Source organism: Zophobas morio, unplaced genomic scaffold, assembly GCF_036711695.1.
Source record: "Zophobas morio isolate AGI-343-1 ecotype UQ-CSIRO unplaced genomic scaffold, CSIRO_AGI_Zmor_V1 ptg000026l, whole genome shotgun sequence".
NCBI classification, from domain to species: Eukaryota; Metazoa; Arthropoda; class Insecta; order Coleoptera; family Tenebrionidae; genus Zophobas; species Zophobas morio.
Window position 1 is genome coordinate 1942936 of NW_026972131.1, and position 13445 is coordinate 1956380.

Here is a 13445-nt window from a genome sequence, read left to right on the forward strand (position 1 = left end):
AAGCCTCCGCCCTATAATTTTATTGCAAAATCCATATTTCCTTTCAAAAATGTACCATGTTGCTTGTTGTGAAAAGATGTCCATGTATATTAAGAAAAATAAAGCCCCACCCACCCGCCCTGTCTCAATTCTGATGATTTTTTTATTCGTCGTAAGCCGAGAGGCAGAGCTTAATTGTAAAATCCTTATTTTTTTGTACTTTCTTTGGAATTTCTAGATTCTGTATAATCTCTTGATCTTTGACATTTCTGGAATCTTTAGTGAGTCTGGAAACTTAAGAATAATTTTCAGAATCTTTCGAATTTTTAGGGCCTCTAGGATATTTAGATTCCCTAGAATCTTCAAAATCTCTACAATTGCTGGAACCACTAGAATCTATATAATTTGGATTTTTAGAGTGTCCACAATCTTTAGTATCTCCAGAATCTCCACAACCTCTAGAATTTCTAAAAACTCTAGAATCTATAGAATCCTTCGAATTTTTCGAACCTGTAGAATTTCTAGAATGGCTAGACTTTAAAACCTGTACAATTTTTGGAATTTCTAGATTCTGTATATATTTTTTAATTACTGAAATCTTTTGAATCTCTAGAATCACTAGAATCTTTTGAGAGTCTGAAAACTTTGGAAACTCTAAAATCTTCAAAATGTAAAGAATTTTTAGGGTCTCTAGGATACTTGGAATCTAAAACTTTTGAAATCTTTGGGATTTTTAGAATTTTTACAATTTTAAAAGAGTATAATTTTTTGTATTTCCAGAATTTCCAGAATCTCTAGAATGGCTGCATTCGCTAGGCTCTACATATTGTACAATTTCTAGAATTTCTAGATTCTGTACAATTTTTTGAATTTCTAGAATCTTTGGAATCTCTGGAAACCCTGAATCTGTAAATCCTATGGAATTTCTACTATCTCTATAATTTTTTTAATTTCTAGAATCTTTGGATTCTCAGGAAACTCCGAATCTGTAAGTCCTATGGAATTTCTAGTATCTTTAGAACGTCTGGAATCTTTGGAATCTCTAGAATCTTCAGAATTTAAGAATTTTTAGGGTCTCTAGGATACTTAGAATCTCTAGAACTTCTGGACTCTTTGGAATTTTTACAATTTTTAGAGTGTCCACAATCTTTGGTTTCTTCAGAATCTCCAAAACCTCTAGAATCTCTAAAAATCTGTAGAATTTCTAGAACGGCTAGACTCTAAAACTTGTACAATTTCTGGAATTTCTAGATTCTGTATAATTTTTTTAATTAGAAGAATCTTTGGAAGTCAAAAATAATGTTTATACTATATAAATATCTACCTCATCAGAGAATCTTTAGAGAGTCTGGAAAATTTGGAATCTCTAAAATAATAATATTAATAATAATACTAATAATAATAATAATAGCGTTTATTGGAAATTCTAAAATCTTCAGAATGTAACGAATTTTTAGGGTCTCTAGGATACTTAGAATCTAATACTTTTGAAATCTTTAGGATTTTTAAAATTTTTACAATTTTTAGTATTTCCAGAATTTCCAGAATCTCCAGAATGGCTGCAACCGCTAGGCTCTACATCTTGTACAATTTATAGAATTTCTAGATTCTGTATAATTTTTTGAATTTCTAGTATTTTTGGAATCTCTGGAAACCCTGAATCTGTAAATCCTATGGAATTTATAGTATATTTAGAACGTCTGGAATCTTTAGAATCTCTAAAATCTTCAGAATCTTTCGAATTTTTAGGGCTTCTAGGATATTTAGATTCCCTAGAATCTCCAAAATCTCTACAATTGCTGGAACCACTGGAATCTAAAACTTTTGGATCTTTGGAATTTTTACAATTTTTAGAATGTTCACAATCTTTGGTTTCTCCAGAATCTCCAGAACCTCTAGAATCTCTAAAAACTCTAGAATCTATTAGAATCCTTCGAATGTTTCGAACCTGTAGAATTTCAAAAAATCGATAGAATTTCTAGAATGGCTAGACTCTAAAACTTGTACAATTTCTGGAATTTATAGATTTTGTATAATTTTTTGAATTACTGGAATCTTTAACATCTTTAGAATCTCTGTATACCTAGATCCTATGGAATCTCTGGAATCTTCAGAGAGTCTGGAAACTTAAGAATAATTTTCAGAATCTTTCGAATTTTTAGGGCCTCTAGGATATTTAGATTCCCTAGAATCTTCAAAATCTCTAGAATTGCTGGAACCACTGGAGTCTAAAACTTTTAGACCTTTGGAATTTTTAGAATTTTTACAATTTTAGAGTGTCCACAATTTTTGGTTTCTCCAGAATGTCTAGAGTCTCTAAAAACTCTAGAATCTATAGAATACTTCGAATTTTTCGAACCTGTGGAATCTCTAAAAATCGGTAGAATTTCTAGAATGGCTAGACTCTAAAACTTGTACAATTTCTGGAATTTCTAGATTCTGTATAATTTTTTTAATTACTAGAATCTTTTGAATCCCTAGAATCTCTAGAATCTTTAAAGAGTTTGGAAACTTTGGAATCTCTAAAATCTTTAGAATGTAACTAATTTTTAGGGTCTCTAGGATTCTTAGGATCTAACTTTTGAAGTCTTTGTGATGTTTACAATTTTTAGAGTGTATACATTTTTTAGTATTTCCAGAATTTCCAGAATCACTAGAATGGCTGCAATCGCTAGGCTCTACATCTTGTACAATTTCTAGAATTTCTAGATTCTGTATAATTTTTTGAAATTCTAGATTCTTCGAAATCTCTGGAAACCCTGAATCTGTAAATCCCATGGAATTTCTAGTCTTTTAGAACGTCTGGAATCTTTAGAATCTCTAAAATCTTGAGAATCTAAAGCATTTCTAGGGTCTCTAGAATACTTAGAATCTTTGATATTTTTAGAATTTTAGAGTGTCTACAATTTTTAGTATTTTCAGAATTTCCAGAATCTCTAGAATGGCTGAAACTCGCTAGGCTCTACATCTTGTACAATTTCTAGAATTTCTAGATTCTCTCTAATTTTTTGAATTTCTAGAATCTTTGGAATCTCTGAAAACCCTGAATCTGTAAATCCTATGGAATTTCTAGTATCTTTAGAAAGTCTGGAATCTTTAGAATCTCTAAAATCTTCAGAATCTAAAGAATTTTTAGGGTCTCTAGGATGCTTAGAATTCCTAGAACGTTTGGAATCTTTGGAATTTTTAAAATTTTTACAATTTTTAGAGTGTCCACAATCGTTAGTATCTCTAGAATCTCCAGATTCTCGAGAATCTCTAAAAACTCTAAAATCTATATAATCTTTAGAATCTCTAGAATGGCTGGCATCGCTGGAATCTAAAACTTTTCGATCTTTGGAATTTTTAGAATTTTTAGAATATCCACAATTTTTGGTTTCTCCAGAATCTCCAGAACCTCCAAAATCTCTAAAAACTCTAGAATTTATAGAATGGCTAAACTCTACATCTTTTACAATTTCTAGAATTTCTAGATTCTGTATAATTTTTTGAATTTCTAAAATCTTTGGAATCTCTGGCAACACTGAATCTGTAAATCCTATGGAATTTCTATAGTATCTTTAGAACGTCTGGAATCTTTATAATCTCTAAAATCTTCAGAATCTAAAGAATTTTTAGGGTCTCTAGGTGTAATGAACTAGCTTAAAAAAGAGATAGAGAATGACAGTTGACAGAATATATAAGCTAGAAAAATGACCAAATAAGACATCACACTAGGATACTTAGAATCCCCAGAACATTTGGAATCTTTGGAATTTTTAAAATTTCATAATTTTTAGAGTGTCCACAATCTTTGGTACCTCCAGAATCTCCAGAACCTCTAGAATCTCTAAAAACTCTAGAATCTACAGAATCTTACGAATTTTTCGAACCTGTAGAATTTCTAGAATGGCTAGACTCTAAAACTATTTCTGGAATTTCTAGATTTTGCATAATTTTTTTAATTATTAGAATCTTTTGAATCTCTAGAATCTTTAGAGAGTCTGGAAACTTTGGAGTTTCTAAATCTTCAGAATGTAACAAATTTTCTGGGTTTCTAGGATACTTAGAATCTAAAACTTTTGAAATCTACTTAGAATTCCTAATTTTAGAGTGTCCACAATCTTTAGTATCTCCAGAATCTCCAGATCCTCGAGAATCTCTAAAAACTCTAAAATCTATATAATCTTTAGAATTTCTAGAATGGCTGGAATCTCTGGAATCTAAAACTTTTCGATCTTTGGAATTTTTAGAATTTTTAGAATATCCACAATCTTTGGTTTCTCCAGAATCTCCAGAACCTCCAGAATCTCTAAAAACTCTAGAATTTATAGAATCCCTAAAAATCTGTAGAATTTCTAAAATGGCTAGACTCTACATCTTTTACAATTTCTGTAATTTCTAGATTCTGCATATTTTTTTTAATTATTAGAATCTTTTGAATCTCTGGAATCTCTAGAATCTTTAGAGAGTCTGGAAACTTTGGAATCTCTAAAGTCTATAGAATGTAAGGAATTTTTAGGGTCTCTAGGATACTTAGAATCTAAAACTTTTGGAATCTTTGGCATTTTTAGAATTTTTACAATTTTTAGTATTTCCAAAATTTTTAGAATCTCTAGAATGGCTGCAATCGCTAGACTCTACATCTTGTACAATTCCTAGAATGTCTAGATTCTGTATAATTTTTTGAATTTCTACAATCTTTCGAATCTCTGGAAACCCTGAATCTGTAAATGCTATGGAGGAATTTCTAGTATCTTTGGCACGTTTGGAATCTTTAGAATCTCTAAAATCTTCAGGATCTAAACAATCCCTAGAACTTTTGGAATCTTTGGAGTCTTCAAAATTTTTACTATTTTTAGAGTGTCCACAATCTTTAGTATATCCAGAATCTCCAGAACCTCTAGAATCTTTAGAATCCTTCGAATTTTTCGAACCTGTAGAATTTTTAGAATGGTTAAACTCTAAAACTTGTACAATTTCTGGAATTTCTAGATTCTGTATAATTTGTTATTACTAGAATCTTTTGAATCTCTAGAATCTTTAGAGAGCCTGGAAAATTTGGAGTCTCTAAAATCTTCAGAATGTAACGAATTTTTAGGGTCTCTAGAATACTTAGAATCTAAAACTTTTGAAATCTTTGGGATTTTTAGAATTTTCACAATTTTTAGAGTGTCTACAATTTTTAGTATTTCCAGAATTTTCAGAATCTCTAGAATGGCTGCAATCGCTAGGCTCTACATCTTGTACAATTTCTAGAATTTCTAGATTCTGTATAATTTTTTGAATTTCTAGAATCTTTGGAATCTCTGAAAACCCTGCATCTGTAAATCCTATGGAATTTCTAGTATCTTTAGAACGTCTGGAATCTTTAGAATTTCTAAAATCTTCAGAATCTAAAGAAGGGTCTGTAGGATGCTTAGAATCCCTAGAAATTTTGGAATTTTTAAAATTTTTACAATTTTTAGAGTATCCACAATCTTTGGTATCTCCAGAATCTAGAATCTCTAAAAACTCTAAAATCTATATAATCTTTAGGATCTCTAGAATCGCTGGACTCTATTTCTACAATTTATTAATTTCATTTTTTCTTAATATACGTAGTATTCTTTGAATAACACGATACTCAAAAACATGTCTTTGATGGTAATTTCTTGTAGAGAAATGATACGGATTTTGCAGTACAATTCCGCTCCTTTGGCTCTCGACGATTAAAAAAAAATCATCACAATTGAGATAGGGTGGGTGGGCGGGGCTTATACTTTGCCTTTTTTCTTAATATACGTAGTCGCCTTTTCAGAACAAGCAACTTAAAACATATTCAAATGGTAAATTTTTGTAAACAAACGGATTTTCCAATTAAGCCCCGCCTCTTGATCTGACAGAAGAATATCTGGCCAAATATCGTGATTTAATAATTCTTAAGACATCGTTAGAAGCTCACATTTCACATTAGAGACAGATTTGTTCGAACTGGCAGTGTCAACAAAGGGAAGTCTCCTGGAAGACCTGCAGTATCTAAGGAAGTTGTTGATGATTTGAGACGATTTGAGCAGAATCCGCAAACATCTTTGACAAAATTTCCTCAGCAATTAGAAGTTGCTGTTGTTCATTTTTTAATAAGAAATGAAACATTTAGGCAAGTTATACAAATGCGTGTGGTCTTTGTCATGGGTCTTTAGTAAAGTTCAAATCTGAGAGGCGGCACTAAACTTGTCGGTGAATTAATTTAATTTTCCACCATAGACAAAGTAACAGACACTAACAGAGCGTGCTTTGTCTATGTTTTCCACCGTCTACCAACTACCGTGCATATACTCAAGTATTGTTAGTTGCATAGTTTATTTTAAAAAAGTAATTTTTTTGTCACTCAGATGCATTATTTGCAACCACTAAAACTTTAATAGCTTAATAAATTGACTAGAATTTAATTCCAAAGTACTTTAGATAGCCCTTTCGAAAACACGTGATTTTGACGCAGCAACATGGTTACCAACCTCATAGTTAAACAATCCACCACTTTCTAAATTTAGTGGGCATATATTAAAAATAAATAATAGTAAAATTGAACTTCACTGCCTCAATATAAATCGACAATTTATGGCTACTAGTGAAAGAAAAAGCTTTTGAAATCACAGCACGATATTGTATTTTAAGGTTTGTTTGATGAAATTTCCTGAAGCTCTAATACCTAAGCAAAGAAATTACAAACACTACGTAAGTATGCAAAAATATTTATTGAAATCAACTTGGAATGCTTCTCCTCTTTGTATAACAATATAATAAGGATACTGTAACTATTAGTTCTAAAAGTTAAGTATCACAGTTTTTGTCAACAGAGAAAATCGAATATATGAAAACGGTAAACACTAGAACTAAAACAAAACTCAACACGTAATGTGCAAACATTCTGTAATACCAAACTATATAAATCAAGAAAAAAAAAAAAGCAAAGCTACTTAATGAGAACAAGAATTAAGTGTCATGCATGGTATTCTCTACCATGAGTCTTCTATGTCAACAGGTGGCGCTCCAAAATCTTGACCACGGCCGAAATTATCCTAAAAGAAAATAACATTATTACAGTAAAAATAACACTGATTAAAACTTCAAGTACCCCTCTAATATCTCGTCCACCAAATTGATTAGCAGAACCCCCATGACTATAGCTTCCCAGCCACTCTGGAATTTCTTGACTGGCTTGAGAAAGAATCTTAGCTAGTGCAGGCGCTAGATTGCGATCGTGTTCATCGTCAAAGAAACTAGTAGCTCTACCGTAATTTCCTACGCGACCGGTTCTCCCAATTCTATGCACGTACTCGTCAATCGAATTTGGCAAGTCGTAGTTAATGACGTGTTGTACGTCCTTGATATCAAGTCCTCTAGCGGCGACTCCAGTGGCAACCAATACTTTTCTTCTACCGGTTTTGAAATCAAGCAGGGCTTGTTCTCTTTCACTTTGATACCTATCACCATGAATACTAGTAGACTGAATATTTTGCTCACTCAAAAAGGAAGCTAGAAAATCGGCATTTCGTTTTGTTTCAACGAATATCAAAGTTCGATCGTCTGGAGCCTGTTCCAGTATGCTTAGTAGTTTAGTTCTTTTCTCGTACTTGCCTATTTGAAAGAATTTTTGTTCGACGTCTGTTGATGCGCTTCCTACAATTCCCACAGCCAAAAAAATGTAGTTGTGTAAGAATTTTCCCGCCAACTCTTGGATTTCTTCGGGAAAAGTGGCTGAAAACATCAATGTTTTTCTTTCTCCCTGAAAAGACAAGATGAAAAATGTAGATAGATTTTTGGTAGTTACAAAATTTGGACCGCAGTTCGGACAGGCTATACAGTACCATTGTTTAAGTATATTATAGTTGGACAACCTAATACAAATTTTACTTCGCCTAAATAGTGAGCTTTAGGACAAGGAATCCAGGGGGTGTGGGACAAATTTTTCGTCAACGCGCATTTTCACTACAGTGAGCCAACGTATTACGTTTATTTTACTCTAAATCAGATGGCGCCATCAAACATTAGCAAAGGCAAACACCCTTCACTCTGCTCTTATACGAGGAATTATCCATAAATCCATAATTAACATTGTTCCGTAAACAGTAATGTGTATAAACATATATGTACAAAATATGAAAATATACTTGACATAAAAAATATGAAGCAACGCGTTGTAACGTGATAAGAAAGAATTGAATTTAAATGAATTTGACGCATATTTTTATTTGACTATATCTGAAGACTGACAGAAACTTACCAAGGGTTTTTAAACTGGTATAATTGTTTAGTTTTACAAGATTAAAGTAAAACAAGATTTTAAGTAAAATTTAGATTCGTGGTGTTACAAAAATATTAACACAAAATGAAAATATATGTTCAAAGTAAATAACAGAATGACACAAACGTTCGGCGTTAACATTACAAATAATTACAAGAGAGAAAAAAACGCATAAAGAACTTAAGAGGCATGTTTGTAATATCGAGTTGTTAAAGGCTGCTTTGAAGACTGTTTGTTTCTATGAAAAACAATTGCTGTTATCGGACATTTTGGTAGATTTTGTTCCAAAAATACGAGATAACTAATTGTTTCTTGAACTAGTTTCCGTAACTTCTAAAATTTAAAAAGGATACGCCGTTCTGCTGTAATAAAATCTAGAATAAGGTCAAAATCACACTAATATTACATCTGATTTTGTTAACCACATGAATATAATTTACATTAAAATAAGTTACAGACATTGTTTGAAATGTTTATTATAGTTCGAAAACAAGATAAAATAAATAAATAAATAAAATGTGCAGTGTATAAACTTCAGAATTTTAGTATAAAAATAATCATGTTTGAAGCTTTATTTTGTCTGTTCCATTTTATTGGGTGTATTGGGCCCCTCTCGGGATATAACACCGACATCAGTGCACCGACCCAACGTTCTTCAACCGATGGGATGATTTATTACTTCCGATTTTCGGCTAGATCTGCACAGTTAACTCTTTGCGCACTGCACACTGACAGAGTATTTTGTTCACGCGAGCATCAAAAACATTACGCCGAAAGCACTTCTTCAAGTGTTTTTTTTTTTAAGATGTCATATTTGTCAGCGTTTCCAAAATTTTCTTCTTTGCACAGGTCAACTAATTTTTCGTAAACCGCATTTTAAAATTTTTGTTATTGTATTTTTTACTTTTTAATTTTCTAAGGCATGAAAAAATCCCATATAGGTTTCTATGAATTTATTAACGAAATCATTTGTGTTAATTAACACCAATAGTGATTATGATAATTTTATAATTATCATTTTAATGAAATTGTGTTCTTCACTTCGCGAACGACAGCAAACAATTTAAAATTACCGCTAGTCAAGCACCTGAAAATCCATCTCTCCCAAATATGTCTTTCTTGGCACGATTTGTAATCCGAAGTCTCCCTCCACATGCAATTTTTCTTCGCCTGAGAACTTGTTTGATTTACAGACCAAAGCACACTCAGGCCAATATCAGCTTTAAGCGATTTATCTATAAACCGATATTCGTTAGAGTTGATCTGATACACATCTATTACGAAGAACTAACCCGTTTCGACCACTGGACTTTACAACGAATAAGTGAACAAAGTTCTTGAACATCTTAACGATTTAATACATAATGTTCCCGAATGATAAAATTTACATTGCAAATTGTATTATCAAATTACACCCTCCAAAATTTGTCACGAACAATGAAATGACGCAATCTCCAAATTTTACAATAGTAAAATTGTAGTTTCGCCCCGTTTACGGTTTATGCATCCGTGTCGAGTTTTCACCTTAGACGTCAAGATTTTTGGAAAAAAAAATCAACATTTTCCAATTTATAATGTTATGTATTTAAATTTTAAAAAGTAGAATAGTCCTGATCTTGTGATTTATACCTAAATACGCTATTGGGATTTTTCGGCTTGTCGATTTCTCGATTTTTCAACTTTAAATGTCTCAATTTTTCAATATTTCAATTTTGGGCTTTTCCGATTCCTTCATTCCTTAAATTTTCTATTTCTCGATTTTTTTATTTTTCGATTTCTCAATCTTACGATGTTTCAATGATACGATTTCTCAATTTTTGTCCTCTTCAATTTTACGGTTTTTAAATATTTCGATTTTTCAATTTTTCAAATTTTCAGTTTGCCGATTTCTAAAGTATTTTTTTTATTTGTCCATTTCTGGATTTCCTAAAGTTTCGATTTTTCACATCTTCAATTCCTCAATTTTTCGATTTTTTAAGATTACGATTTTTCAATTTTGCTTTTTTAGATTTTCGATTTCTCAATTTTCCAATTTTTTAATTTCTCAATTTTTTGAATATTTCTTTCAGTTATGAGATTTTTCAGTATTTCAATTTTTCGACTTTTCGATTTTTGAATTGATGGATTTTTTTTGATTTCTCGCTTTTATCCTTTTTGGATTTTCAATTTGGGACTGTTTAATGCTTCGATTTCTCAATTTTTAAACTTTCGATGTTTTAATATTTCATTTTTTAAAATTCTAGGTTTTTCGATATCTCGAGTTTTCAGTTCTTCTATATTTCAATTTTTCAATTTTTCGATTTTTTGAATTTTAATTTTTGATTTTCCAGTTTTTCGTTTTTAAAATTTTTCGATTATTCAATTTTTTAATTTCTCAATTTATCGAATTCAGATGTTTCGTTGTTTTGATTGTTCAATTTCTCAATTTTTCAATTTTTAACTTTCCTTTCCGGCTTCCGACTCCTCAATTTCTCGATCCTCCGATTTTTCGATTTCTCGAAGTCTCAGTTTTTGAATTTTTCGATGTTTCGATTTTTGGATTTCTCGGTTTTTCGATTTTTTTCTTTTGAGCTTTTCAATTTCTGGATTTTCCAATTTTTCAATGCTCCGATTTTTCAATTTTTCAAATTGAATTGGATCTCTCGATTCTTCAATTTTGCGATATTTTAATTATTCATTGTTTTAAATTTTAGTTTTTTCGATTTCTCGATTTTTTGACTTTTCAGTTCTTCAGTATTTAAATTTTTGAATTTTTCAAATTTTTGCGTTAAATTTTCAGTTTTCTGATTTCTCAATTAATCTACTTTTGATTTTCCCACTTCTCAAAGTTTCGATTTTTCAGTTCTGCAATTCTTCGATTTTTCGACTTCGCTTTATTGGTTTGTCGATTTCTCAAATTTTGGATATTTCTTTCAGTTTTGATAATTTTCAATACTTCGATTCTTTCATTTTTCGACTTCTAGATTTTTCTATTTTTTATTTTTGGATTTTCAGTTTTTTGTTTTTTATTTCAATTTCTCAATTTTTCAACTTTTTCATATTTTAATTTTTAAATTTCTAGATTTTTCAGTTTCTCGAGTTTCCAGTTCTATATTTTAATTTTTTAAATCTACGAATGTTTAAATTTTTTGAGATCTCAATTCATTGAGATTCGGATGTTTCCATGTTTTGATTATTCAATCTCTCGCTTTATCAATTTTTCCATATTTAAGTTTTCGATTTTTCGATTTTGGCCTACTTCGGTTTCTCAATTTTTTGATTTTTCGACTCCTCGATTTTTTTTGTCTTTTGATTTTTCGATTTCTCGATGTCTCACTTTTTGAATTTTACAATGTTTCGATTTTTGATTTATCCGAATTTTCAATTGTCCAATTTTTTAAATTCTCGACTTCTCGATTCGTTGATTTTTCAGTTTTTCGATTATTAAATTTTAGATTTTTTTTTTGATTTTTTGATGTTTGGATTTCTCCATTTTTCAGTTTTAAGATATTTTAACTTTTCAATGTTTTAAATTTTAGATTTTTCGATTTTTTAGTTTTTCAATATTTTTTTATTTTTCAAATTTTGACGTTTCTGAATTTTTAGTTTTCGGATTTCTCAATTAATCTATTTTTTTATATTCCCATTTCTCCACTTCCTAAAGTTTCGATTTTTCAGTTCTTCAGTTCTTCAATTTTTCGATTATTCAGGTTTTTGATTTTTCAATTTTTCGATTTTTTAAGTTTGCGATTTTTAGACTGCTTTTTTTTCTCAATTTTTTAATTTCCTAATTTTTTGACATTTCGTTTAATTTTGTGATTTTTCAGTTTTTCGATTTCCCAATTTTAACCTTTCAATTTTTGAAATTATTAATTTTTTTCGATTTTTTGAGTTTTCAGTTCTCTATATTTCAATTTTTCAATTTTCGGAATTTTTAAATTTTCGATTGTCCAATTTTTTTTTATTTTTCGATTTTCCAATTTTTCGATGTTTCGATTTTTGAATTAACCGATTGTTCAATTTCTCGATTTTTAAATTTTAGATTTTCCAATTTTAATTTTTTTGATTTTTTTATGTTTCGATTTCTCGATTTTACGATGTTTCAATGATACGATTTCTCAATTTTTGTCCTCTTCAATTTTACGATTTTTAAATATTTCGATTTTTCAATTTTTCAAATTTTCACGTTTCTAAATTTTCAGTTTGCCGATTTCTAAAGTTTTTTTTTTATTTGTCCATTTCTGGATTTCCTAAAGTTTCGATTTTTCACATCTTCAATTCCTCAATTTTTCGATTTTTTAAGATTACGATTTTTCAATTTTGCTTTTTTAGATTTTCGATTTCTCAATTTTCCAATTTTTTAATTTCTCAATTTTTTGAATATTTCTTTCAGTTATGAGATTTTTCAATATTTCAATTTTTCGAGATGGATTTTTTTTGATTTCTCGCTTTTATCCTTTTTGGATTTTCAATTTGGGACTGTTTAATGCTTCGATTTCTCAATTTTTAAACTTTTCGATGTTTTAATATTTCATTTTTTAAAATTCTAGGTTTTTCGATATCTCGAGTTTTCAGTTCTTCTATATTTCAATTTTTCGATTTTTTGAATTTTAATTTTTGATTTTCCAGTTTTTCTTTTTTAAAATTTTTCGATTATTCAATTTTTTAATTTCTCAATTTATCGAATTCAGATGTTTCGTTGTTTTGATTGTTCAATTTCTCAATTTTTCAATTTTTAACTTTCCTTTTCGGCTTCCGACTCCTCAATTTCTCGATCCTCCGATTTTTCGATTTCTCAAAGTCACAGTTTTTGAATTTTTCGATGTTTCGATTTTTGGATTTCTCGGTTTTTCGATTTTTTTCTTTTGAGCTTTTCAATTTCTGGATTTTCCAATTTTTCAATGCTCCGATTTTTCAATTTTTCAAATTGAATTGGATCTCTCGATTCTTCAATTTTGCGATATTTTAATAATTCATTGTTTTAAATTTTAGTTTTTTCGATTTCTCGATTTTTTGACTTTTCAGTTCTTCAGTATTTAAATTTTTGAATTCTTCAAATTTTTGCGTTAAATTTTCAGTTTTCTGATTTCTCAATTAATCTATTTTTGATTTTTCCACTTCTCAAAGTTTCGATTTTTCAGTTCTTCAATTCTTCGATTTTTCGACTTCGCTTTATTGGTTTGTCGATTTCTCAATTTTTGGATATTTCTTTCAGTTTTGA

At 29.9% G+C, this 13445-nt stretch overlaps 1 protein-coding gene across 1 annotated transcript in view; it reads right to left on the reverse strand.

The window, feature by feature from the left end:
- Positions 1 to 6676: 6676 nt before the first annotated feature.
- Positions 6677 to 13445, reverse strand: part of LOC135136655 (ATP-dependent RNA helicase vasa-like) — a 34478-nt gene continuing 27709 nt past the window's right edge. Inside the window, exons 7-8 of the mRNA XM_064066038.1 lie at positions 7076 to 7726; positions 6677 to 7019 (exon numbers count right to left, since the gene is read on the reverse strand). Coding sequence (XP_063922108.1) covers positions 6957 to 7019; positions 7076 to 7726 — 714 coding nt within the window. The 3' untranslated portion in view covers positions 6677 to 6956. The remainder of the gene's footprint in view (positions 7020 to 7075; positions 7727 to 13445) is intronic.